Below are 27,956 nucleotides of genomic sequence, written 5' to 3' on the forward strand. Positions count from 1 at the left end.
AGTTACTGTCCCTTCTGTTAAGTCAAGAGCACAGGCCCTTTGGGTACCCTTGGGGGAAAAGACCAACTGGCTTCTGGTGGATGGTTCCTGAACACTTCTTTTTTCCAGTTGCCATCAACTGGGCTCCGACTCATACTGACCCCATGTGTGTCAGAGTAGAACTGTGCTCCACAGGGTTGTTGTCATGGATTGAATCTGTCCCCTCAAAATATCTGTCAACTTGGTTAGGTCATGATTTCCTCTCTTGTATGATTGTCCACCATTTTGTCATCTGATGTGATTTTCCTATGTGTTGTATATCCTAACATTATGATGTAAGGAGATTGATTAGTGGCAGTTATGTTGATGAGATCTACAAGATTAAATTGTGTCTTAAGCCAATTTCTTTTGAGATATAAAAGAGAGAAGCTAGCAGAGAGACTTGGGGACCTCATACCACCAAGAAAGTAGTGCCAGGAGCAGAGCCAGGGTTCCTACTCGGAGAAGCTCCTAGTACGGGAGAAGATTGATGACCAGGATCTTCCACCAGAGCTGACAGAGAGGGAAAGCCTTCCCCTGGAGCTGACGCCCTGAATTTGGACTTGTAGCCTATTAGACTGTGAGAGAATAAATTTCTCTTTATTAAAGCCATCCACTTGTGATAGTTACGTTATAGCAGCACTAGATGACTAAGACAGTTGTCAATGGCTGACTTTTCTGGAAGTAGATCCCCAGGCATTTCTTCAAAGGAGCCTCTGGGTGGACTCAAACCTCCAGCCCTTCAGTTAGCAACCAAGCATGTTAAACATTTGTACCCACAGGGCCTGGATCCATGCTGTGATGGAAAACGGATGCCCCTTTGAAATTCTGCTCCCATTTTACTATACCAAGGACCAACGCTCCCCCCGATTCTGATAGCCTGTGATCCCTCTGTCTCAGGTGTTCCTTTTGAAAGTGCAGCCAAGGAAAACACAGTCTTCCTTGCTAAGGAACCTTGGTTCCCTGTGTTCCAAACTGTCCAGCAAATTGAGCTCTGACTTCTTTCAGAAACCTAGCCTGTTTATCTGTTCTTTTCCAGGTGTTCAGGCTCCCCACATCCCCCCAGCCTACCCTCATGGCGCCCCAGCACAGGGAGAGCAGGGCTCCAGAGAGGAACCTTGACAGCCGAGAGCATGGCAGGTTGACGAAGTGAAAGACTGCGCTTGAGTGAAGTGCAAGGTTAGGACAGAACCAAGAAATGGAGCAAAGAGGGAGCTGGTGAGCAGAGATGGAGAGCAAGGAGGCAGAGCTGGGCCTGTGGGGCGGATGGTGGCTTCAGGTCTGGCTCACTACTTTTAAACTTCTGGATGGAAATGAAGGTGGTAGCGGCCAGCAGGGAAGGGGAGTCAGAGCCGGAGAGGAACAGAGAGAGGTGAGGGCTAGACACAGATGCTGCCCAAGAGGAGAGCCTGGTACTGGGGTAAGTGTTCATGTACTGTTAGGGGTTGAATTGTGTCCCCCCAAAAAGATATGTTGTGAATGTGACCTCGTTTGGAAATAGGGTCTTTCAATTGTTATCAGCTAACTTAGCATGAGGTCATGCTGCAGTAGGGTGGGTCCTATCCCATCTGAGTGTTGACTTGAACGAGAAGACACAGACAGTCATATGCAGACGGAGGACGGCCACGTGAAGACGGGGGAGAAATCAGAGCGATGCCGCCTCAAGCCAAGGAACACCAAGGACTGCCAGGAACCACCAGAAGCTAGGAAGAAGCAAGCAAGGGTCTTTCTTCCACTAGAGCCTTCAGAGATAGCATGGCTCTGCCGACACCTGGATTTCAGACTTCTAGCCTCAGAACTGTGAGACAATACATTTCTGTTGTTTTAAGCCACTCAGTTTGTGGTACTTTGTTACAGCAGCTCTGGGAAACTAATACATATCCCTTATCACAATTAATGCTCCTTTTTTTTATAGCCTTATGCAAGAGGTATTAAATAAATACATGCATAAAACCAAAAAACCAAACAAACAAACCTATTGTCATCAAGTCAATTTCAACTCAGAGTGATCCTAAAGGACTGAGTAGGACCGCCCCATAAGGTCTCCAAGGAGAGGCTGGTGGATTTGAACTTCCAACCTTTTGGTTAGCAGCAGAGCCCTTAGCCACTGAGCCAGCAGGGATCCAAATAAATGCATAGGAGGACAAAAACTGAAGCTGTCAGGACAAAATGTTACCAGTGATTTTCTCTGGGTGATGGATTTACAGGTGATTTCTATTTGCTTCTTTGCGCTTATCTGTATTCTTTTACTTCCTACAATGAAAAGTTATTTATGAAAAAATACAACCTAAGTAGTCAGTCTAATGTTGGTGTATACTATCTCAGTTAACGCTCATACTAACCTATGTTGATGTTGTCAGTTGTGACCCCCTGTGGCAGAGTAGCACCACTCCACAGAGTTTTCAAGGCTGTGACCTTTCAGAAGCAGATCACCAGGCCTGTCTCCCGAGGCACCTCTGGGTGGGTTCAAACTGCCAACCTTTTCGCTAGTAATCAAAACCAAACCCATTGCTGTCGAGTCTATTCCGACTCATAGTGACCCTAAAGGACAGAGGAGAACTGCCCCACAGGGTTTCCAAGGAGTGGCTGGTGGATTCGAACTGCCCACCTTTTAGTTAGCAGCCGAGCTCTTAACCACTGCACCACCAGGGCTCCCTTTGGCTAGTAGTAAAGTGCTTAACTATTTGCACTACTCAGGGACTCCTCTTAACTGTGAGGTGTATGTTATTATCCCGCTTCTGTGGATGAAAAGACTAAGGCTCAGAGAAGTTAAGTCACTTGCCCAGGTCCACAGTCAATAAGAAAACAAGCTGGACATTGGTCCCCACCTCTCTGACCGCTACACTACCCTGCACTGATGCTTACATCAGAGGATGTGGGGCTCTCCCCTGGGGCGGGAGAGCTCTGCATCTGATCTAACTGCCCAGGGTCTTCAGGAATAGGCTTAGAGCCTGGCTGGGCGGGAGAACATTTCTGTAAGGAAGGAATGTGAGGACTTAGCTTTGAGTGCAGAGCTGGCACATCCAGCAGGGCTTCCTGGGAGAGGGGGCCATCTGCAGGGCCTGCTGTGAGCAGGGAGAGGTGGGGAGGAACCTCCTCAGGGAGTGGGGAGTGTTGTGTGTGTGTGTGTGTGTGTGTGTATGTGTGTGTGTCGCAAAGGTGAAGAGTGCTGGGTTTGGGGAACAGGAGGAAACCGGTTGGACTAGAGCAGGGCTCAAGGGTGGGACTGTGAGGTGGGGCGGGCCTGGATTGAAACACCAGCTCTCTACTTACCTGGAGACCCTGGCTGGTGCAAGTGGCTAAATACGCTCAGCCACTAACCGAAAGGGTTCAAGTCCACCCAGAGGTACTTAGGAAGAAAGGCCTGGTGATCTACTTCTGAAAAATCAGCCACTAAAACCACTACGGAGCACAGTTTTACCCTGACACACATGGGGTTGCCGCGAGTCAGAGGTGGCTTGACGACAACTGTTTTCTAGCCGTGGCCCCTTACTCGGTGTAATCTCAGCCAAAGCAGCCACCAAGCCTCAGTTTTCTCGTCTGTGAACGGGAGCTGACTGCACTGTTCAGGTTTGGGTGCCCAGCATCCACCCTTTCCTGGCAGGCCCCTTCCTTTGGAGGGGGAGGAGCAGAACTGCCCCGTAGGGTTTCTAAGGACTGGCTGGTGGATTTGAATCGCCGACAGTTTGGTTGGCAGCCGAGCTCCTAACCAGTGCGCCACCAGGGCCATCGGTAGGAGGGTGAACCCCGGGCTGCCCTCCCTCAGAGGCTGCTTCCCTACACTGCCTCTCACGCACTCCAGAGGGCGGCAGGACGTCTCAGCTCCGCCACAGAGCCGGCTGCTTTCCCAGGGCTTTGGCTCTGGAGCCTGGGGAGGCTGGGAGAGAAAACCAGCTGGTTCGTTCACTCCACTGCTGGCCCAGGAGAGGCTGTAAGTGGTTCCTGAGGCTGGAGTCCCCCCAAAGGCGTCTCAAAAGAAAGGTCTGGTGTTCTACTTTGGAAAAACCAGCTGCCGAAAACCTCAGGGAGCACACTTCTACTCTGACATGCGTGGAGCCACCGTGAGTCAAAGTCAACTACATGGCACCTGTGTTTTTTAAGTTAGCCAGAGTTGGTATTTGTTTCTCGTAATCAAGGAATCCTTCCCGATGCAAGTACCTGCCTCAAAGAGGCGTTGTGAGGACTGAATGAGGCCAAAATGGGGTCAAGTCCTTAGCACAGTGCCCTGCATATCAAGCATTTACGGCGTGGTTCCAATTATTGCTGAGAAGAGACCTTGGAGGATGTGGTGACGTGTTACAGGGATGCTGCTGTTGTTAGTCGCCAGAGTCGGCGCCAACTCATGGCGATCCCACACACGACAGAACTAAACGTTGCCTGGTCCTGCACCATCTTCATGGTCATTGGCGTGCTCGAGTCCATTGTTGCAGCCACTGTGTGTTTTGAATGCCTTCCCACCTAGGGGGCTCATCTTCCAACACTATATCAGACTGTACTCTGTTGTGACCCATAGGGTTCTTATTGGCTAATTTTCAGAAGTAGATCGCCAGGTCTTTCTTCCTAGTCTGTCTTAGTCTGGGTGCTACGCAGAAATCTGTCCACCACGGGTGACCCTGCTGGTATTTGAAATGCCAGTGGCATAGCTTCCAGCGGCATAGCTTCCAGCACCACAGCAACACGCAAGCCCGCTCAGTACGACATACTGCCAGATGGGTTGTGGGGTTACAGAGATAATGACCACTAAATTACTGGTTTTCAAACTTTCTTTTAACATGACTCTGCGTAACAAATACGTTTTACACCATGAACCATCAATTGGGCAAATGTGTGTCCTAGTTTGCTCGGAAAAGTCCTGGTTTATGCTGTTGTCCTGGCATGGTTATCATTAGAGTCCCCAGTACCCTCGAAAGTGTCCCAGTTTGGATGATAAATTATATGGTCTACTTGCCCAAACACATGTATATGTGTGTAAGTTCACACACTACTTAACTTAGTGTGCAAGCTAATGTGGTCTACGCTCCTTCGTGGTTTTATGTGGGTTGAACATACTAAACTGATTTCATGCTCCTCCAGCGTGCCACGATCCTCAGTTCTTTTTGGTAACACCAGGGTATGTTAACCCACCTCTCCTCAGCTTCCTCTCTGGTGCAATGAAATACTGGAATGCCACGGACGCATTTCACAAAGGATGCTGGGAACTGACATGCAGTGTTGGGCGGCGGGGCTGAATACAAAGCACTATCATCGCTAGTAAACTTGTGTATCCAGGGACTCTAAGGCCATTTGCCCTAACAGTTATGACTCCCTGCGTATTACCTTGCCATAATGAGCACAAAAATTTAATTTGGCTTCAAGCAGTTTTTGATTGCCAGGAAAAATCAATGCTGTTTATTAGGGCCCAGTTTGTTCATTAAAATAAATTATGTTTGGGTTCTAGGGCAGCTTTCATAAAGGAAGAGCTTGCTTTTATGAAGAGGAACAGACCCTGCGGACAGCAACATCTCTGAAGGAAAGTTCCACTGAGCAGCCTGATGCCAAGGTCGTCAAGTGAGAGAGAATGGGCAGAGGGAATTAATGCCAAAACTTTGCCTTGTTTTATGGGTCTCTATGGCACTCAATTCATAGGAACCTTCCCCTAGCCCCACAGGGCCACAGGGGATATGCAACCCCTGAGCCCAGGGCCTTTGGGTTTTCCTTGAGGCTAAACAGACTGCCAGGTTGTTAGTTATCTAGTGCTACTATTTCAGAAATTTATTCTCTCACAGTTTAGAAGCTAGAAGTCCAAATTCAAGGTGCCTGCTCTAGGGAAAGGCTTTCTCTCTGTTGGCTCTGGGGGAAGGTCCTTGTCTCCTTTCAATATCTGTGGGCCTGGCATTCCTTGAAGATACCCACGTGCCCTGGCTTCAATCTTCCCCTGGTCTAGGAGGTTCTCAGTGCAGGGGACACTGGGTTCAAAGGATGAGCTCTACTCCCAGCTCTTCTTTCTTGGTGGTAGTAAAGTCTGTCTCCTCTCTGCTTGCTTCTCTCGCCTATCTCTTACAAAGGTGTGACTCAAGTAAGGTGGTGACTTCAGGAAGGACATGACTTGAGTAAGGGTGTGACTCAAGATACACCCCACACTAATATAGAGGTTTAGGATTTACAACACATAATCACACAGTACCACAAATGGAGGACAATTACATCAGATCACAAAATGGAGGACAATTATACAATACTGGGATTCTTGGCCTAGCCAGTCTGACACGTTTCTGAGGGATACAGTCCAATCCCTGACATGGTGACCCCATGCAGATGGGGCTATAGGTTATAGGTTATAATCATGTGTATTTGTGCTACCCAGAACACTGCCCACACGACTGCTGTCAGAAGCTGAGCACTTTGGTGAGGGAAACTCAGATACGAAAGGCTCCAGAGAGGGTCAGGAAGCAGCCCCGGTGTGGGACATGAGGAGGTAGGAGGTGTCAGGAGATACCCCAGGTGAGGGTAACTAGCAGGTAAGACGGGTCCAGGTATAAGATGTGATGTGGTGGGAGGGGCCAGGAAAATAAGCAGGTGTGGGTAATGAGGTGGGAGGGGGTCAGGAGAAAGCCCAAGTGCAGGATGTGAGGAGGTGGGGGGGGGCGGTCCAGAGGATCTCCCAGGTGTGAGTAAAAAGTAGGTGGGGGAGGGGCATCAGGATGCAGCCCAGGTATAAGTACTGAGGAGGTGGGCAGGGTCAGGAGAATAAGCATAAATAGATAAATAATTTTTAAAAGGCTCCAGCTGCCTGTCCCAAATCAGACATTATTTCCCAAAACAGAACCGAGCTTATGGTTACTGGTTGCATATGAGAACAGCAATCTTTAGGACATTCCTGTGATGTATTAGATCAATATCATGGCCAAAATCACCGCCTGGTATCTTTCAAGGCCGCAGGCCCCAGAAGGAAACTGGCAAAGAAATCAGATAGTGGGCCCAAATGAAATTTTATTTATGGCACTCTAGATTCTGTTTTCTCTTTACTGTTACTTAGTTTTTATAAAATCATTTGGAGAAACAGATGCTTATGGTTTTCAGCTCTTGATATAGGGAGCTTTGAGACGGGCCTGAGCAGCTAGAAAGTGCTCGTGATAAATGGGAGTGGACCTAGGGTACTTTGGCAGGGCGTGGTATTTCTGTGGCTGAGGGGTGCGGAAGCTTAACTGCAGGCTCTGCATCACCCTCAATAGCTCTTCTTCAGGTGCTTTTCCTGTTTACGAGGATATCAGGACAACTTCTGAGCAAATCTGCATCTATACTGACACAAGCTTGAGAGTCCTAGAGAAACCCTCCTACTCCCCAACATAAAGAGCTCTCCGTTGATTGATGACGACAGCCAAATAATTCTATTCTAGTTATTTGAGAACTAGGAGCTATAAGTAAAAACCAAAATAAGAACCACTAAAATTAAACACGTTTACGCAAATGGAGCTCGACTGCCCTAAGAGGAAGCTGTTTCAAAGAGGCACAGAGAAAGGCTGCCACGACGTCGGCTGATATCAGCGTATAATTGGCAGCCGGTGGCTCCTCAGCATCAGCCGTTGTTAGACCAAGGACACAACTCGGAACACCGAACTTGGGACAGCAGGAAGGAAGTGGCTGCAGAGAAGCACAGCCCCAGTGAATGCCCGTCACCTGGAAAAATCAATGGCTTTCCAGCCAGCCCTCATTATCTCGTGTAGCTCTGTCACTTTTACAACCGTGACCTTGAGGGGAAGTTCTGGCTCCCCCATGAGAAGCAAGCAATTAAGGGAAGCATTCCAAAGTGAAATGCATAGAACTACAAACAGCAGATACTTTACCTTTAAGGTGCCAATTATTCCACTCACTAGCAAATATAAAGGAATGAGGGGCTGTATGGGGCAGTCCTCCAAAAACTTCATTCCCACACAGCGCGCGAGGGAAGAGAAGGGCATTCAGGAGCAGCAAGCCTGTTATGAAAAGGAGCTAAACATCCTACAAAGCCAAAAGGTGAACCCCGCAAACCATTGCATGACTCCTGGTCGTGAGGTCTGCTCAGCCTCCCCCCTACCACCTGCTCTTCAGGACACTATCACCCGGGATTGACATGACAGCTCGGCTCTCGCCACAGAATGGAGCAGTGCAGGTGTCACTGTACCCTTTGCCTGGTGTTACCTGCCTATAGGTGTGCTCTGCTTTCACAGATCGTACCAGAGTTTCACAGGAGTCCCTGGATGGTGCAAATGGTTAAGACTGGTGGTTCGAACCCACCCAGAGGCACCTTGGAAAAGAGGCCTATTAGTCTGCTTCCGAAAGGTCACAGCCTTGAAAGCCCTATGGAGCAGCTCTACCCTGCACAGATGGGGTCACCACAGTCAGAATCAATTCCAATGATAACCCACGTTTTCAACGATTCATTTTACAAAAGAATTCCAAGGATCCCCTTAAACACCCAGGTCCCTTGATTTGCTTAAGGTTCCATCTATGTGCCACTTTCCTAGTGGTACAAACGGTTTGAGCTTGTTACGAACTGAGAGGTTGGTAGCTCGAATCAACTCAGCAGCGCCTCAGAAGAAAGGGCGGGTGACCTCCTTCTACAAGACCACAGCCTGTGGAGCACAACTCCACTCTGGCTGCTGGTGATCTGCTTCTACAGGAGCATAGCCTGTGGGGCACAGCTCCACTCTGGCTGCTGGTGATCTCCTTCTACAGAAGCACAGCCTGTGGGGCACAGCTCCACTCTGGCTGCTGGTGATCTCCTACAGAAGCACAGCCTGTGGGGCACTGCTCCACTCTGGCTGCTGGTGATCTCCTTCTACAGGAGCACAGCCTGTGGAGCACAGCTCCACTCTGGCTGCTGGTGATCTGCTTCTACAGGAGCACAGCCTGTGGGACACAGCTCCACTCTGGCTGCTGGTGACCTTCTACAGGAGCACAGCCTGTGGGGCACAGCTCCACCCTGGCTGCTGGTGATCTCCTTCTACAGGAGCACAGCCTGTGGAGCACAGCTCCACTCCGGCACACACGGCGTCGCCATGCATTGGGATCGACTCGTTGGCAATGGGTTTTTTTCCTACAAAAATACATCCACAATGTAAAATGAGGCTCACGTTCATTCTGCTTCAGGGCCAGGTTGCAGGAAGGAACCGGCAGAGACCTCCCCACTTGCACAGAAGGCTCCCACTCTATCAGTGGCCAGTACCCGTTGCTGTCGAGTCAATCCCACTCATGACGACCCCATGTGTTTCAGAGTAGAAGTGCACTCCATAGGATTTTCAGGGACTGATTTTTAGATGGAGATTGCCAGGCCTTTCTTCCGAGCCACCTCTGGGTGGACTCAAACCTCCAACCTTTCGGTCAACAGCTGAGCATGTTAACCATTTTCACCACCCAGGGACTCCATATTAGTGGCAGTGAGCCTATTATTACCATTGACCAGGACCCCAAGCTGGGAAACTCAAGTTTACTGACACCTCTTAGCAGCTAGATTTGGAAAACTGCCAAATCAATGGCCCCCAAACCTCGCCCTTTGTAAGCAATTCTTTCTCTGCTTTTTTCCAAGTCATTGATTTCTAGGTCTATTATTAACCACTCATGATATGGTGTGTCTATTTAAAATATAAGAAAGAAATGCCTCTTCTCCTTCCTGAGCAGCCTGGCTGAGCCAGGCGTCAGGAGGGTAATAGCACACATCCATGCTGTGCAGAACGCTAGCTGAGCCCCCACATCTCCCAACATCCTTCTGGCTAGGTGATGGGCTCTAACCAATGGTCTGTAAGCAGTTAAAACTGGTACCTGAGGCTTTCTTCTCTTCCCCTGCTTTGTCCACCTGGGAACCATGGGTGGAGATGGCCAGTTCCCACGATTGAGCAGCATGGAGCATTAAGTCCGCACATTGCCCTGGAGAGTCCCCTGGTCCACATAGAATTTGCATGAGCAAGAAATAAACCTCCGGAGTGTTAAGCCGCTAGGATTTCAGAGTTAATTTGCGACTGCAACAGAGTTAAGTGACCCTAACTAATACATTTGCCAGCAGAGCCCAGGAAAGGGAATCATCACTGTAGGACCAAAGTCTTCTGTTTAAGTGATTTTTGAAGTCTTCATTTGACATTTTATTTCCCATTAATGCCTTGGTATGTAAACAGAGGAAGTAAGCCACTTTCCTGTGACTACACTGCATTACCCAGAAATTTATGAAAATTTTGAGGTATACCCCCTAAACCCAAACCCACTGCCATTGAGTCGATTCTGACTCATAGCGACCCGATAGGACAGAGTGGAACAGCTCCATAGGGTTCCCAAGGGGTGGCTGGTAGATTCAAACTGCTGACCTTTCTGGTTAGCAGCTGAGCTCTTAACCACTGTGCCACCAGGGCTGCTGCTTCAAGGTATGCAGGGACCCATAAATTTAGGGCCTCAAACAGAGTAAAGGCAAATATTTGTCTTTGTCCCATTGTCAACCTCTGAAGGCTTTCGTTTCTGGGTAACTTTGATAATTTAGCCAACTCCATTTTTAGATGGCAATACCTTCCAAGTTTCAGCCCAACCTTTCACACGAAGAAATTTTCAAAGTCGATGCCAAATTTGTTAGGTACGAACTGCCTTTATCTCAATTCAAAACCCAGCTATGAAATGAATACTGAATGATGGTTTATCTATCTCTTCACTGCTAATGAATAAAAACAGCTGCTGCTCACAGGAGTCTATCAGTGCACAGATGGCTTAGAAGGATCCTAATAAATTGAATAAAAGCCATCTTTTCCCCTGCGTTCCTCACGAGATGCTAGGAACGACCTTAATTCTAGATGTTCTTTCTGTCTGATCTGCAGCATCACAATCGCCCCCTTTAAACTGCAGAAATCCTCCCAGCACGGCTGGTAACAAGTACCAGCGCTTGATGCTAGTGGTGATTTTAACAAGCCTTCCTGGGAATTAGCCTGCAGGCGCTTGTCTTATTTTATGCGGCCTTATTGGTCAATGAACTGCCCAGGTAAGTTCATTTTCCAGATAACTAAACCAAGGTTTCCAAGGCTGAGACTCTTTTACTCCGTAGATTTTGCATAAAGCATTTTCTTAAGTGCCCTCCTGCCTTCCTGACTGTCCCGAACATCTTATAAATACTTCTTGAGCTGCTTTGTAACAGTGATAGCGTCAGGGACTATTAGGAGCCGTCAAGTCGATTCTGACTCATCGGGACCCTATGTACAACAGAAGGAAACACTGCCCGGTCCTGCACCATCCTCACAATCGTTGCTGTTTGAGTCCGTTGCTGTAGCCACTGTGTCAGTCCATCTGGTTGAGGGTCTTCCTCTCTTTCGCTGACCCTCTATTTTACCAGGCATGATGTCCTCCTCCAAGGACTGGTCCCTCCTAATAAAATATCCAAAGTACATGAGACAAAGTCTCACCATGAGCATTCTGGTTGTGCTTCTTTCAAGACAGATTTGTTCATTCTTCTGGCAATCCATGATATATTCAATATTCTTTGCCAACACCATAATTCAAAGGCATCAATTCTTCGGTTCTCCTTACTCATTGTCCAGCTTTCACATACATATGAAGAAACAGAAAAAACTATGTGTTGGGTCAGGGACTCCGTAGCCCTTAAGGTGACTTCTTTGCTTTTTATCACTTTAAAGAGATCTTTTGCAGCAGATTCGCCCAGTGCAAAGCATCTTCCACAGGCATCGACTGTGCATCCAAGTAAAACGAAATCCTTGACAACATCAGTCTTTTCTCCGTTTAGCATGATGTTGCTCATTGGTCCAGTTGTGAGGATTTTTGTTTTCTTTATGTTGAGGTGTAATCCATACTGAAGGCTGTGGTCTTTGATCTTCATTAGTAAGTGCTTCAAGTCCTCTTCACTTTCAGCAAGCAAGGTTGTGTCATCTGCATATCGCAGGTTGTTAATGAGTCTTCCTCCAATCCTGATGCCCCGTTCTTCTTCATATAGTCCAGCTTCTCAGATTATTTGCTCAGCACACAGATTGAATAAGCATGATGAAATGGTACAATCTTGACGCACACCCTTCCTGACTTTAAACCATGCAGTATCCCCTTGTTCTGTTTAAATGACTGCCTTTTGGTCTAAGTACAGGTTCCACATGAGCACAATTAAGTTTTCTGAAATTCCCATTCTTCACAACGTTATCCATAATTTGTTATATCCACAGTCAAGTGGCTTTGCATTGTCAAGAAAACACAGGTAAACATCTTTCTGGCACTCTCTGCTTTCAGCTATGATCCATCTGACAGCAGCAATGAAATCCCTTGTTCCACATCCTCTTCTGAATCTGGCTTGAATTTCTGGAATTTCCCTGTTGATGTATTATTGCAACTGCTTTTGAATGATCTTCAGCAAAATTTTACTTGTGTGTGATGTTAATGATATTGTTCTATAATTCCCGCATTCTTTTGGATCTTTCTTTGGAATGGGTGCAAATATGGATCTCTTCTAGCCAGTTGGCGAGGGAGCTGTCTTCCAAATTTCTTGGCATAGGTGAGTGAGTGCTACCATCTGTTCGTTGAAACATCGCAGTTGGTATTCTGTCGATTCCTGGAGCCTTGTTTTTCATCACTGCATTGACCTACTGCGGAGCCTGTTGATGAGGCTCTATCGTTTGCCCCAACACTAAATGACCCCAGACTACTCGGCCGTTTTAGTTCTTCAAAATTTTGTTTTGTTCCTTTATTTGCTATCAGACTGTCTGCTTTTAATTCTTACAGATCTAAGAGTACTTCCTATGGACTGAATTGTGTCTTCCCAAAAAATATGAAGTCCTGTGAATGTGACCCTGTTGGGAAACAGGAGTTTTGTCATGCCATACCTGACATACGGTGGGTCCTAAACTTAATCACTGCTTAGTGATGTCTTACAAAAAGCAAAATAAACAGAGCACACACAGGGGAAAGAGACCACGTGATGACCTTTACAAACCCAGGAGTGCTCGGGAACCAAGGAATGCCTGGGGCTGCCAACAAGGAAAGACCTTCCTCTACAGCCCATGCCCTTATTTGGACTTTTAGCCTCCAAAATAGTGAGACAATAAATTCCTGTTGTTTAAAACCGCCCACACTGGTATTTTTGTTACATCAGCACTAGGAAACTAAGACAGTACTATTTTTCACAACAACCTCTATGCCCCTTTAATTTCTGCTCCGATATGCCTAGAGCTTAGAACCCAGAACACCAGACTTGCTAGGTTTCTATATAAATAAAAAAATAAAGATAGCTAAATTCCATACAGAAGCCTTGGTGGCACCATGGCTAAGAGCTTGGCTGCTGTCATGGCTTCAATTGTGTCCCCTGAAAATATCTGTGAACTTGGCTATGTCGTGATTCCCAGTACTGTACGATTGTCTACCATTTTGTCATATGAGGTGATCTCCCTATGTGTTGTAAATCCTATCACTATGATGTAATGAGATGAATGTTGTTGTTATTTGGTGCCATCAAGTTGATTCCAACTCACAGCAACCTTAGAAGGAAACACTGCCTTAGAAGGAAACACGGTCCTGCGCCGTCCTTACAATTGTTATTATGCTTGAGCCCATTGTTGCAGTCACTGCGTCAATCCATCTCATTAAGGGCCTTCCTCTTTTCTGCTGACCCCGTACTTTACCAAGCATGATGTTCTCCTCCAGCGACTGATCCCTCCTGACAACATGTCCAAAGTATGTAAGACGCAGTCTCACCATCCTTGCTTCTAAGGAGCATTCTGGTTGTACTTCTTCCAAGACAGATTTACTCGTTCTTCTGGCAGTCCATGGTATATTCAATATTCTTCGCCAACACCACAATTCAAAGGCGTCGAGTCTTCTTCTGTCTTCCTTATTCATTGTCCAGCTTTCACACGCATATGATGCGATTGAAAATACCATGGCTTGGGTCAGGCACACCTTAGTCTTCAAGGTGACATCTTTGCTCTTCAACACTTTAAAGAGGTCTTTTGCAGCAGATTTGCCCAGTGCAATGCATCTTTTGATTTTTTGACTGCTGCTTCCATGGCTGTTGATTGTGGATCCAAGTAAAATGAAAACCTTGAAAACTTCAATCTTTTCTCCGTTTATCATGATGTTGCTCATTGGTCCAGTTGTGAGGATTTTTCTTTATGTTGAGGTGCAGTCCATACTGAAGGCTGTGGTCTTTGATCTTCATTAGTAAGTGCTTCAAGTCCTTTTCACTTTCAGCAAGCAAGGTTGTGTCATCTGCATAACGCAGGTCGTTAATGAGTCTTCCTCCAATCCTGATGCCCCGTTCTTCTTCATATAGTCCAGCTTCTCGGATTACTTGTTCAGCATACAGATTGAATACGTATGGTGAAAGGATACAACCCTGATGCACACTGTTCCTGACTTTAAACCACTCAGTATCCCCTTGTTCTGTCTGAACAACTGCCTCTTGATCTATGTAAAGGTTCCTCATGGGCACAATTAAGTGTTCTGAAATTCCCATTTTTCGCAACGTTATCCATAATTCGTTATGGTCCACAGAGTCTAATGCTTTTGCATAGTCAATAAAACACAGGTAAACATCCTTCTGGCATTCCCTGCTTTTGGCCAGGGTCCATCTGACATCAGCAATGATATCCCTGGTTCCACATCCTCTTCTGAATCCAGCGTGAACTTCTGGCAGTTCCCTGTTGATGTATTGCTGCAGCCACTTTTGAATGATCTTCAGCAAAATTTTGCTTACGTGTGACATTAATGATAAAAAAAAATGATATTGTTCGATAATTTCCACATTCGGTTGGATCACCTTTTTTGGGAATAGCCATAAATATGGATCTCTTCCAGTCATTTGGCCAAGGAGCTGTCTTCCAAATTTCTTGGCAGAGACGAGTGAGCACCTCCAGTGCTGCATCAATTTGTTGAAACATCTCAATTGATATTTTGTCAATTCCTGGAGCCTTGTTTTTCGCCAATGCCTTCAGTGCAACTTGGACTTCTCCCTTCAGTACCATCCATTCCTGATCATAAGCTACCTCTTGAAATGGTTGAACGTTGACCAATTCTTTTTGGTGTAATGACTCTGTGTATTCCTTCCATCTTCTTTTGATGCTTCCCGCTTTGTTTAATATTTTCCCCAAAGAATTCTTCACTATTGCAACTTGAGGCTTGAATTTTTTCTTCAGTTCTTTCAGCCTGAAAACTCCAAATGTATCCTTCCCTTTTGGTTTTCTATCTCCAGCTCTTTGCACATGTGATTATAATACTTTACTTTGTCTACTCAAGGCACCCTTTGAAATCTTCTGTTCAGTTCTTTTACTTCATCATTTCTTCCTTTTGCTTTAGCTGCTCGATGTTTGAGAGCAAGTTTCAGAGTCTTCTCTGACATCTGTCTGCGTCTTTTCTTTCTTTCCTGTCTTTTCAATGACCTCTTGCTTTCTTTATAATGAAATGGGATTAGTGGCAGTTCTATTGATGAGTTCTACAAGATTAGATAGTGTCTTAAGCCAATCTCCTTTGGGATACAAAAGAGAGAAGTGAACAGAGAGACAGGGGGACCTCATACTATCAAGAATGAAGAGCAGGAGCGTGCGTCCTTTGGACTCGAGGTCCCCGCACTGAGAAGCTCCTCGACCAGGGGAAGATTGATGATAAGTACTTTCCTCTAGAGCTGAGAAGAGAAAGCCTTCCCCTGGAGCTGATGCCCTGAAATTTGGACTTGTAGCTTACTAGACTGTGAGAGAATAAATTTCTCTTCGTTGAAACCATCAACTTGTGGTATTTCTGTTATAGCAGCACTAGATGACTAAGACAGCTGCTAACCAAAAGGTCGGCAGTTTGAATCCACCAGTTGCTCCTTGGAAACCCTATGGGACAATTCTACTCTATCCTATACAGACCAGACCTCAAGGGTTCCCACTAGTAACGTTCAAATGCAGAGGTCTAATTTCTCTGATATGTGACAACTATTTTGGCTACTCAAGGAGCTTCCCAGCCCCAGCCCCCCAATCCAGGATACTTCTGGATAATTGAAATTGTTTAATATGCGTGATGTATTTATTTATTCATTCACCCAGCAGATGCATTACTACAGCAAGAGACACATTCTTCATACTGCTCACGACAGGTTTCCACATGGGAACACAGGGACTGGGAAGGGGCCTTGGGAAACCTCTAGCCTAGTGGCCTCCAAACCCCAAACCTGGGCTAGAGATATCAGAATCACCTGGGAGGAGATTTTTAAAAGCAGATTTCTGCCCTTACTCCAAATATACTGCATCAGCATCTTCCAGGGCAGGGCTCAGGATCTGTCCTTTTTCAGTGTTCACCAAGTGGTTCTGTTATGCCTGGCATGTGTTTGGAAATCATTGCCCTGGCCAGCTCTCCTGTTGTTGTTGTTAGCTGCCATAAAGCTGATTCCAACTCATGGCAACCCCTTGTGTTACAGAGTAGAACTGCTCCACAGAGTTTTTGGAGGCTGTAATCTTAATGGAAGCAGATTGCCAGGCCTTTCTTCCACAGTACCTGTGACGGTATATGTTATGTATCAACTTAGCTAGACTATTATTCATAGTGGTTTGGCAGACACTATGTAATCACTTTCCATTTTCTGATCTGATGTGAGCAGCCAATCAGTTGAAAGGGCAGTGTCCTTGGGGGTGTGGCCTGCCTCCAGTATATAAACGGATGTTCTGGCAATGCTCGCGCTCTCTCTCTCGGCCCTGGACTCTTCTTGTCACCTGACCTCTGGTTTTTGGGACGTACGCCTACAGAAGTCTCTGGCCTGCCGCCTCATCTGTAGATTTTGGATTTGCCAACCCCAGTGTCTTAGCTATCTAGTGCTGCTATAACAGAAAAACCACAAGTGGATGGCTTTAACAAACAGAAATTTATTCTTTCACAGTTTAGGAGACGGCTAGCAGTCCGAATTTAGGGCATCAGCTCCAGGGAAAGGCTTTCTCTCTGTATCAGCTCTAGGGAAGGTGGTTGTCATCAATCTTCCCCTGGTCTAGGAGCTTCTCCGTGCACGGACCTTGGGTCCAAAGAACACGTGCTCTTCTTGCTTGGTGGTAATGAGTTCCCTCTGTCTCTCTGCTCACTTCTCTCTTTCGTATTTCTTTCTTTTTTAAAAATTGTACTTTAGATGAAGGTTTACAGAGCAAACTAGATTCTCATTAAACAATACACATTTTTCTGTGACATTGGCTGCCAACCCCACGACATGTCAACACTCCCCCCTTCTTGACCTTGGGCTCCCTATTGCCAGCTTTCCTGACCCCTCCTGCCTTCTCATTCTTGCCCCTGGGCTGGTGTGCCCATTTAGTCTCCTTTTGTTTTATGGGTGTGTCTAATCTTTGGCTGAAGGGTGAACCTCAGGAGTGGCTTCATTACTGAGCTATAAGCATGTCTGGGGGCCATACCCTTGGGGTTTCTCCAGTCTTTGTCAGACCAGTAAGTCTGGGTCTTTTTTGTGAGTTAGAATTTTGTTTACATTTTTCGCCAGCTCTGTCCAGGACCCTCTATTATGATCCCTGTCAGAGCAGTTGGTGGTGGTAGCCGCGCACCATCTAGTTGTGCTGAAGTCAGTCTGGTGGAGGCTGTGGTAGTTGTGGTCCATTAGTTCCTCAGACTAATCTTTCCCTTGTGTCTTTGGTTTTCTTCATTCTCCCTTGCTCCAGATTGGGTGAGACCAGTGGAGTATCTTAGATGGCTGCTCACAAGCTTTTAAGACCCCAGATGCTACTCATCAAAGGAGAATGTAGAACATTTTCTTATGACCTATGTTATGCTAATTGAGCTAGCTGTTCCCTGAGATCTTTTATATTTCAAAAGAGGTTGACTCAAGATACAACCTAATCTTGTAGATTGAGTCCTCATTAACATAACTGCCTCTAATCCTGCCTCATTAACATCAAAGAGGTAGGATTTACAACACATAGAAAAACACCATCAGATGACAAAATGGTAGACATTCACACAACACTGGGAATTATGGCCTAGCCAAGTCGACACACATTTTGGGGGGGACACAATTCAATCCATAATACCCCGCAAACTTGTGATCCAGCAGAGACCTACAGCCTGCCACCTGACCTGCAGATTTTGGGTTTGTCAGCCCCTGCAACCACGTGAGACAGCACAGGCCTCCAGCTTGCAACCTGACCAGAAGATTTTGGATTCACCAACCCCTGTGACCCTGTGAGCAAGCAGAGGCCTCCAGCCTACCACCTGACCTGAAGATTTTGGGTTTGTCAGCTCCTGCAACCACGTGAGACAGCAGAGGTCTCCAGCCTGCTGCCTGACCCACAGGTTTGGGACTTGCCAGTCCCCACAATTGCATGAGCCTTTTCCTTGAAGTAAATCTATATATATAGGCTTCACTGGTTTTGCTCCTCTAGAGAACCCAGACTAAGACAGTACCATTGGGTGGGTTTGAACCGCCAACCTTTAGGTTAGCAGTCAAGCATAAACCATTTGTGCCACCTTTCTGTTTAAAGATTAAGTGCCGACCCATGCTCGAAGCAGCTGACCAGCAGCTCAGGAGCCAGCTCACCTGTGAAGGCCATGGACATCGGCAGTGCCAGGGGGGCAAAGAGCAGGAAAACCAAGCAGGCTGCAAGAAGAAGGAGCAGGCATGGATTAGAAACATTCGGCCCCTTCCATTCCCTTTGCATTGCAGTTTCCTTATGCCTTCCCTGAAACCTTACCTTTTCTCAAGTCAGAGTCCGCCAGTAAAAGGAGGTCATTGTGGCCTGGGGGTCCTGCAGGGTACAAGCCAAGATTTGCATCTCTGAGCTTGCAGAATGTCTCTGGTGATCACACTGCCAGTGCAAAGGTCCAGATTGCCTGCAGGGCCTCTCCAAAGTCTGACAGCTTGTAGGGAAGGAGTTTATAGAGCTGCTGCTCTGCACTGCAGGGAGCCACAGCCCCGGCATTAACAGAGTCAGGCAGGATCAACCCATGCCTCCTGGGAACCTATACTGCCGCAGATTGTTCTTCCCTTCCCTGGATAAAATTCACTGACAACTCGATTTAGCACTTAAACAAGTTATTTCATGAAATCATGAAATCTTTTTCCCTTCCCACTTATTTGGTTATCTATTCCATATATGATATTATACCATCTCATACCAGTTGCTGCCGAGTTGATTCCGACTAATGGCGACCCCATGTGTGTCACAGTAGAGCTGTGCTCCAGAGGGTTTTCTTTATTCTTTTTTTTTTTTTTTTTAATTGTGTATTAGGTCAAAGTTTGCAGCTCAAGTTAACTTCTCAAAAATTTATGACATATTGTTTTGTGACATTGGCTGCAATCCCCACAATGTGACAACACACTCCGCCTTTCCACCCCAGGTTCCCTGTGTCCATTCATCCCGTCCCTGTCCCTTCCTGCCTTCTCATCCTGCTTTTGGACAGGATTTGCCCATTTGGTCTCGTATATTTGATTGAACCAAGAAGCATATTCCTCACATGTATTATTTTTTGTTTTACAGGACTGTCTAACCTTTATCTGAAGAATGGACTTTGTGGTGGTTTCAGTTCTGGGTTAACGGATCTGGGGGGTCATAGTTTCAGGGGTTCCAGAGAGTTTTCAATGATTGATTTTTTATCACCAAGTCTTCCTTCCAAGGCACCTATGGGTGGACTTGAACCTCCAACCTTTCAATTAGTAACCGATTGTGTTAACTGTTTGCATCACCCAGGGACTCCTATGATATTATAATCAAAAAACCAAACCCACTGCTGTCAAGTCAATTCTGATGCATAGTAACCCTATAGGACAGAGTAGAACTGCCTCATAGGGTTTACAAGGCTATAATCTTTATGGAAGCAGACTGCCACATCTTTCTCCTGTGGAGTGGCTGGTGGGTATTATACACCCTCCTAAAACTTACTACTTACTACTGACAGCGCAGTGTAAGAGAACTCTGGACTGGGAGTCAGCAGGCTTGGGGCTTTCTCCCTGTTCACACCAATGATGCTCTAGGCATCGGGAAAGAACATGGGCTTGGGGGCTGGACAGGCCTGGGTCCAGATCCTGGCTCTGTCCTGGCCCAAAAACTGTGTGGCTTTGGGCAAATTATTTGAGTTCCTAAAGCCTCATTTTTCCAGTCTGAAAAATGAGTCAGCAGATGCACACACCAGGAGCTCAGTATGTGGCAACTACTATGATTAAGCAGTTCCTTTCCTTCTTAGGTTCTTGATTTTCTCCTCTGTTAAATGGCCTACAGATATAGGTTCTGCTTGGCCATATCTTTTTTTCAATTATGAATTCAAATGCCTCTTGGGTAGGTCTGCACCCCAGCTCCCACTTGTAAAGTCTAGGCAGCATCGCCATTTATGTTTTTTGCTAGCTCCTGTTGCCAGTCCTGACAGCAGATGCAGGATCTCTGGATATTGTGGCAGCTGCCTCACCATCCACCCCTTCCCCTCTAGGTAACAATTACCCCAGTCTTTGTTCCAGTATCCCCACCTCCCCACCTCTCCACTTCTATGCAGTTTATGTGATCTGGCAGAGGTTAACTCCGCCCTGGGTTTGGAGAAGGGCATGAGGTTTAGCCCTAAATTTTCAACATAGTTCCACTCACTGGATATGTTATCAGCTGGTGAATGGCTCATGACTCATTTTATGCCAGGGAGACACAAGGCAAGAGTTATGATAATTCTGATAGAGCTTAGAAACAAGGCTTCTCTCTCTCTTTGTAAGACCAGGGTGGAACAGCAGGGATTTTCGTGAGGGAACATCATGAGCTTGAGCAAACAGCAGAAAACCACATCCTGGAAAAGGACCTATTATCAGCAATATTAATCAGGGCTTGCTTAGCTCACTTAACCACAAGGCTGTTTTTCTTGAGCAACCAGGTGCCAAGCATGCGCCGTGAAAAAATAGATGACAGCTATATGACTCTCCGCCAGAGACAGGAGTGAGCAAAAGTCCCTCACAGAGAATCGAACTACGATCTTAACAAAAGGACCTCAACTGGGCATGTGCAAAAAGCAGGCTCTATGCTATACAAGAGCAGCTCCATCTTGAAAGAAATAATGCATGTGCATTTCATTATAATAAACTAAGCCCCTTCCTAGAAGACCATGCCTATCCCCAGAAAACCCGTGAATAAAGATGATACTATTATCCTTAAACTATAAGAGCTGTGACCTCCCTGACTCTGATGAGTCAGTCTTTTGAAGAGACTTAGTCCCCCGCTGACTCCTTTTACTTGTCACAAGTAAATTAACTTGCCAAAGTTACCACCAACTCTGTCTACCTCATGTATTCTTGCTTGGGGAAAGACAAGGACCCTTGGAGTCAATTGGATATCGGTAACATTTGGACATAGGAGAGGAAGCAAGTCACTTTGGGGGTTATTAGCAGCCATCTTGCCACCATGATGGGGAGCCAGTCTGAGACTGGAGCTGATACCACAGAAGGCTAAGAGGAGAGGCAAAGAGAAATTACGTCCTTAAGACATGCATCAACCACTGAATAACACCACCCTGAAGCTAAACTCCTTCTGGAATTTCCATGTATACCAACCAACAAGCAGCCACTTGCTGCAGAGTCAGTTCCAGCTCCTGGAGACCCCCGTGCGTCAGTGCAGAACAGTGCTCCACGGGACTTCCAGTGGCTGGTTTTCTGGAAGGCGATGACCAGAACTTTCCTCTGAGGAGCCTGGGTGGACTCAAACATTCAATCTTTCGTTTAGCACTGAGTGCATCAACCATCTGCACCACCCGTCGACACCTTGGCCCCCATACGCTGCCCTTAATGCCAATCTTGAGTTCACCTGGAAGAAGTATGGAGGAGGGCCGGCACGCACCTTGGGTTGTCCCAGTTGTCATCCCTCCCCTCCAGCCACCCTTCTCTGCATTAGCGACAATACTGATCATCAGAGCTTGCTTCCTGGATGTGCAGCCTGTGCTGTCCCACAAGCCCTGGTGCTTGGAGGACCTGCGCTTGGTTAATGCTTTTCTGTTCCCATCTTGAAATTCTTCATGATTTTATCTTTGAACCTGTGTTTTGAAAGTGAAGTTCGATGGGACAAGGAAGCCTGCAGGTGGCAGAGAAGACCGTGCAGCATGCGTGTCTGCTCTGCATTCCTGGCCATCCTGGGGCACAAAATTCCAGTGGCCCCACAGTGTGTGGGAGTTCAGCAAGATCCAGAGTGAATACAAGGCAAGTGTGTCATGATGTCAACTGAGAAAGCAGAGACCCTGACAGCACTAGGAAGCCACACTTCCCATGCCACCCAGGACTTGCTTCACATGCAGACAGGAGGCAGTGGTGTTCTGGGGAACACAAGTGACCAGGAGCCTACTACACCCTTTCTCTCTCATGATATTTCCCTGGATCAGCCAACCACTTGCCCTGAGAGTGATGGCACAGAAGCAAAGGGGAAGACAAGAGGAACCATGGCTCCTTTTCCCTCCAGCCCCCCTTCCGGGTGAAGGTAGAACATGGCTGTCCAGTGTGCACACGTCAAGAGGTGATACACAAACAGTGGTGAGGGCACAGACCTTCTGTTGATGGTGGCAGAATAATTTGGGGAGGGATAGTGGCGACAGCAGCACAACACGATGAACATAGTCAGCGTCACTGAGTGGAACATGTAAACACTATAGAATTGGTAAATGTTTTGCTATATGTATTTTACCACAAAAACAAAGCAAAACAGAACAGCTGACTTGCTTTTGTGCAATGTTTCCACTCCTCCGGTAAGAACAAATACACATGAATTGTGTCATTTTGGTGATTCTGCTCTTGTATTTACATTTAAGCTGGCATCATACAATATTACTAGTAGAATGTATGTTAATATATTAGAATTTTATTTTTTCTTTACTTAAAAATAACATTAAATGACAAATAAATAAAAATACCATGACAACTCTAGGCAGAGACGGTAGAAGAAGGGAGACAGCTTTCTGCCACAGCGCCTCTAGTGGCACTTTCCCTGCGTTCTCAGCAAGGTGCCCACGTTTGCATTTTGCATGGGGTCCTGCAACTTGTGGATCACAGACGACACAGCACTGCGGGCAGTTGTGCCAGAGGAAAGGCAAAGCTTCAGGTGATCTAGTACAGCTGTTTAATTTTCAATTTAAAGCCGGGTCAAGGAAGAAATTTCTTGCTAGTAAATGCTAGAAAATCAAGGGGCTAATGGGTCCCAGTTCCATTTCTGACTTTGGAGCTTGTTTCCAGGATGATAAAGTGATCAGCATCCCCGAAACCTGTCACTATCCTGCGAGCTTATGAGAGATGGTGTCATCTGGCCACATGTTTAACCCATGTGTTCACTGGCCACACATGTAACCCCCACGCTTAGTGGCCACACATGTAACCTATGTGCTCAGTGGCCACACGTGTAACCCACATGCTCACTGGTCACACGTGTAACCATGTGTCCAGTGGCACAGAGACATGGAGCGCATCCTGGGGGAGGCACCTGCCACATGACTCTTCACAGCCAGGTTGACAGGGAAAACTCAAGCCAGACATCCCCGATGACCACCCAGAGGAGAGCATGCTGGTGAACATGACCGCCTGACTCATGTCCCACTGACTCGCATATGACCCTGGCAGCATTCTTAACCCCTTGCTTTTCAATGTCCTCATTTTATAAGTAAGCATAATTACAGTACTTACCTATTTAAAAAAAAAAGTTGCCAGCAAGTTGATTCCAACTCATGTGACCACATGTGTGTCAGAGTAGAACTGTGCTCCACAGGGTTTTCAATGGATGAATTTTTGGAAATAGATCACCAGCCCTTTCTTCCGAGACACCTCTGGGTGAACTCAAAACCTCTAACCTTTTGGTTAGCAGCTTAGCATGTTAACCATTTGCACGACGCAGGGATTGCATTTACCGAATAAAAAACAAAACAAAACTTACCCAAGAGACTTGTTAAAATATTCAAATGTCCTAATCCATGTAGCGAGCTTAACACAGTGACTACCACACAATAGACACTCAATAGATGTTAGCTACTGTTATTACTGTTATTTGCCCTGCATGACTTCATCTTCATTTCAGGCCCCAGGGGTCAAATGCAGAACTGGGAACCCAGCAAATGAGTGATATTTTATGGTTCCTACAGACTCTGAATAAACTGTGTGCTTGTTTCCTAGGCCTGCCGTAACAAGGTACCCCAAACTGGGGGCTAAACAAGAGAAATTTATTCTCTCACAGCTCTGGAGGCTAGAAGTCCACAGTCAAGGTGTCGGCAGGGCCACGCTCTCTCTGAAGGCTCCAGAGGAAGATCTTTCCTTGTGTCTTCCAGCTTTGGGGACTCCTGGTGGCACAGTGGTTATGAGCTTGGCTGCTAACCAAAAGGTTGGCAGTTCAAACCCACCAGCTGCGCCTTGGAGGTCCTACGAGGCAGTTCTACTCTGTCCTGTAGGTTTGCTGTGAGTCAGGTTTTGGTAGTCCCAGGCATTCGCTGGCTTGTGGCAGAATAGCTCCAATCTTTACCTCATCCTCATGTGGCCGTCTTCTTGTGTGTCTGTGTCTCTGTCTCTTCTTCCCTTTTTATAAGGACACCAGGCTTATTGGAAGAGGACCCAACCCACTTTAGTATGACCTCATGTTAACTAATTACATCTACAAAGATCCTATTTCCAAATAAGGTCACATTCACGGGTAGTCAATGTGGGGTAGTAGCGGTGCAGCGGTAGAATTCTTGCCTTCCATGCGGGAGACCAGGATTTGATTCCTGGCCAATGTACCTCGGTGCAGCCACCACCTGTCTGACACTGGAGGCTTGTGTGGTACTATGATGCTGAACAGATTTCAACAGCCTCCAGACTCAGAAAGGGTAGGCAGAAAGACCTGGCCATCTACATCCAAAATCAGCCAATGAAAACCCTATGGATCACAATGGACTGATCTGCAACTCATCACAGGGATGGTGAGGACCAGGCATAGTTTTGTTCTGTTGTGCATGGGGACACCATGAGTCAGAGGCCAACTGAAGTCAGCTAACAACAAAACAGGTACCTGGGGGTTAGGACTTCAATATATCTTTCTTGGGGAACACAATTAAACCCATGACAAGCTGACATTTGGGTTGTTCTAAACTTATTGTTGTTGTACTTCAGATGAAGTTTTACAGAGGAAATTAATTTCTCATTAAGCAATTAATACACATATTGTTTTGTAACATTGGTCGCCAACCCCATAACATGTCATTTTGTTTTCTGGGCCTTTCTAATCTTTGGCTGAAGGGTGAACCTCAGCAGTGACTTCAGTATTGAGCTAAAAGGGTGTCCAGGGGCCATACTCTCAGGGTTTCTCCAGTCTCTGTCAGACCAGTAATTCTGGTCTTTTTTGTGAGTCAGAATTTTGTTCTACATTTTTCTCCAGCTCTGTCCAGGACCCTCTATTGTGATCCCTTATCAGAGCGGTCAGTGGTGGTACCTGGGCATCATCTAATTGTGCTGGCCTGGGTTGTTCTAAACTTAATCCTTCTGTGGCCCTAGCTTCATTCCCTAACCCTGTCCTCAGGTGGAGCCTTGGCTCCATTAGACTCTGCCTCTTTGGATCACCACCACTCAGGCCTAAGAAGGCTCACTCCTGCTCCCTAGCTCTCCAGAGCCATAGTTCTCAGATTCTCAGTGTCCACCCTTGACCTAATCCATCAGAATTGCTACAAACAGCACCTGGGAATCTGTATTTTAAAGCAGCTCCCCAGGTGATTCTGAAGTCAGTGGTCCACCCCAACCTTTTAGAAGGAGGCTGGAGATTCTTCAAAAGCTCAGTGTGAGACACTGGGGCTGGGCGGGCGGGGTGCTAGGGTATCACTGGAGTAGAAGTGATTAGCAATTCATAATACGAGGGCTGCTTTACCACTGAGTCCCCACACGACCACCCAAGGCACAGTCAGGGGTCCGAAATCCTCACCTCTCCCGTGATCCCCTGTCTCCTGGGGATCTGGTCGCAGAGTCATCAGTCACAGAGATCTCTGAAATATCACCCGGTGACCTCAGTGATAACTGACACCCATAACTACCACCAAGAAATACAGTTTTGCCTTCGAGTTTATTAAGCACCTATTCAAAAGTGTCTCAAAGTGCTGCATTCTGATCTCAAGAGAAATGAGAATTTCTATCTATAAAGTCAGTTTGAAAGAGTAGATTGTAAGAGCTAAATCAACTGGGAGGCCCCAAAGTGAAAATAATTCAGGATTACAGCAATGGTCCACCTGTCTGTCAGTTTGTCCTACTGGGGTGTGGTAGCTGGCATGTTGCTGTGGTGCTGGATACTATGTCTCTGGTATTTCAGACACCAGCAGGGTCACCAGGCAGTGTTCCATCCTGTTGTACGTGGGGCTACCATGAGTCAGAGCTGACTCCATGGCAACTAATAACAAAAAACGTATGAAAGACTGCAAGAAGAAGAACGTCCGAGGGGCGTCTTCCCCGGAGGACTCCTGGTGGGGCTGGGCTGCCATCTTGCTGGCAGCTTGCAGTGGATTTAACAGTGCTGTGCGCGTCATCACCGGGGGCAGCTGCCGGCAGCCTATCAACAGGACGGGTACATTAGTAGGTGTTCAAGACACTTTACACCCAGCTACTGGACAACATTGGCAGCCAGAAGTGTAAAAAACTGTTTTCAACGGGGAAATCTTGGTAGGAAAGATTTCGGCTTAATGTGTGCTCAAGGACCTCCAGAGCCTGTTTCCTATCAGTAGCAAGTGTTATCTGCTGCTCTCTTCCTCAAAGCTAAATAATTTGGTGGGGAAACTGAGACCAGGGACCCAGTATTTTTCTCTGCAACATCACCCTTCAAGGGGTGCCACTGAGCTACCAGATGCCCCAGAGGCAACTGGAGACAGTGCAGACAGATATGTTCAACTCAGTTCTTCTTTCTAAACTGCCCTCCCAGCTCCCCCATATCTGTAATGGCACCAAGACCTCAGTCATCTCTGCCACCTCTGCCCTCTCCTGGCACTCTGGGTACTCTGTCTCCACCTCACATTTCACATCCATCCCTCTTCTCTATATCTGCACCAGCGCCCCACATCTCCCCCTCACCTAGACTATTCCACAGCACCCACCAATCCCCAGCGGTAATGGTCAAGGCCAGTTTGCATGAGGCGCTATTGGTTTAGCACCTGCCCTGCTCTGCATGGGGATGAACCTCTTTTTAGATATCCATCTAGTCGTTCCTGCTTTTAACTAGGGTTTGGAGAGAATGTGCAAAACCGGCATCCTGATTCTTGCCATCACAGACCTCCCAACCTCGAAAGGGAGAGGAAAACCGTGCTCAAGTTCACAGAACGCTGTGAGTCAGAATCCACTCAACCGTAACAGCTAGCCGTGCAGAAAGCAGTAGGAAGCCCACAGGAGCCAACAGTCTCGAGAAAACCAAGGAAAGCTTCTTCCAGAAGGCAATGTTTGCAGTGGGTTTTGATGGATAGGTATGGTTTTCACAGGCCAAGTTACAAGGAGATTGCTCTTCAATCAGAGGGAAGATCCTAGAGGAAATAAAAGATTCAAGGAAGAACAGCCGTGGTTCTCAGGGTCTGTCTCGGGGTGGGCGGCCTCTCTCCCAGTTCTTCTCCGGAGCCTGGGCTTCCCTGGCCTTTGCAGGCTGCTGTCCTCCTGCGGAGTTAGGTGGCCTCCCGGGTTCCCCGACAGGTGCCCATGGCCGGGTTCACGCACTCATCACATTTAATTAAGTGAGCCTGTGAGGGCTGGAGGTCGGCTGTGCAGCCACGGAGCAGTCATCAAGACTTCACCGCTCCCCAGTTATTAAAGCGGCCCTTAGGGTAGCAGCTGGGCACAGGAAGCCAAGGTACTAAGGTACCAAGCAGCAGAGTGAGCTTGACCGCGAGGAGGAACAAGCGGGGCTGGAGGCCAAGGCTGCGCAGGGCCCCGGAGCACTCCGGAAAGTTCTTCCAGGCATGCTGCTGGACCAGGACTACACTTGGCTCTGTCACTGCCCTGCTCCCGGACGGACAGACGAATAGATGGAGGGATGGACGGGTCTCTCCTCTGAGGTCTCCCCTCC

General features: G+C 47.0%; 1 protein-coding gene across 5 annotated transcripts in view; it reads right to left on the reverse strand.

Annotated features, from left to right (window-relative positions):
- The window catches only part of TMEM272 (transmembrane protein 272), a 61,169-nt gene that overhangs the window by 20,737 nt on the left and 12,476 nt on the right, over positions 1–27,956 (reverse strand). For 2 of the 5 annotated variants that reach the window (XR_010318219.1, XM_064270181.1), the window contains exon 3: positions 18,503–18,562. The exons of 1 other annotated variant lie outside the window; for it this stretch is intronic. Coding sequence is in view for 1 of the 4 variants with exons in the window: in XM_064270181.1 (XP_064126251.1) it covers positions 18,503–18,562 (60 nt within the window). In the remaining 3 variants the exon portion in view is untranslated. Of the gene's footprint in view, positions 1–9,795; positions 17,070–18,502; positions 18,563–18,656; positions 25,717–27,956 lie in introns of those variants that run through there. 2 more of the 5 variants (XR_010318218.1, XR_010318217.1) reach the window with 2 other exon arrangements.

Source organism: Loxodonta africana, chromosome 17 (genome assembly GCF_030014295.1).
Source record: "Loxodonta africana isolate mLoxAfr1 chromosome 17, mLoxAfr1.hap2, whole genome shotgun sequence".
NCBI classification, from domain to species: Eukaryota; Metazoa; Chordata; class Mammalia; order Proboscidea; family Elephantidae; genus Loxodonta; species Loxodonta africana.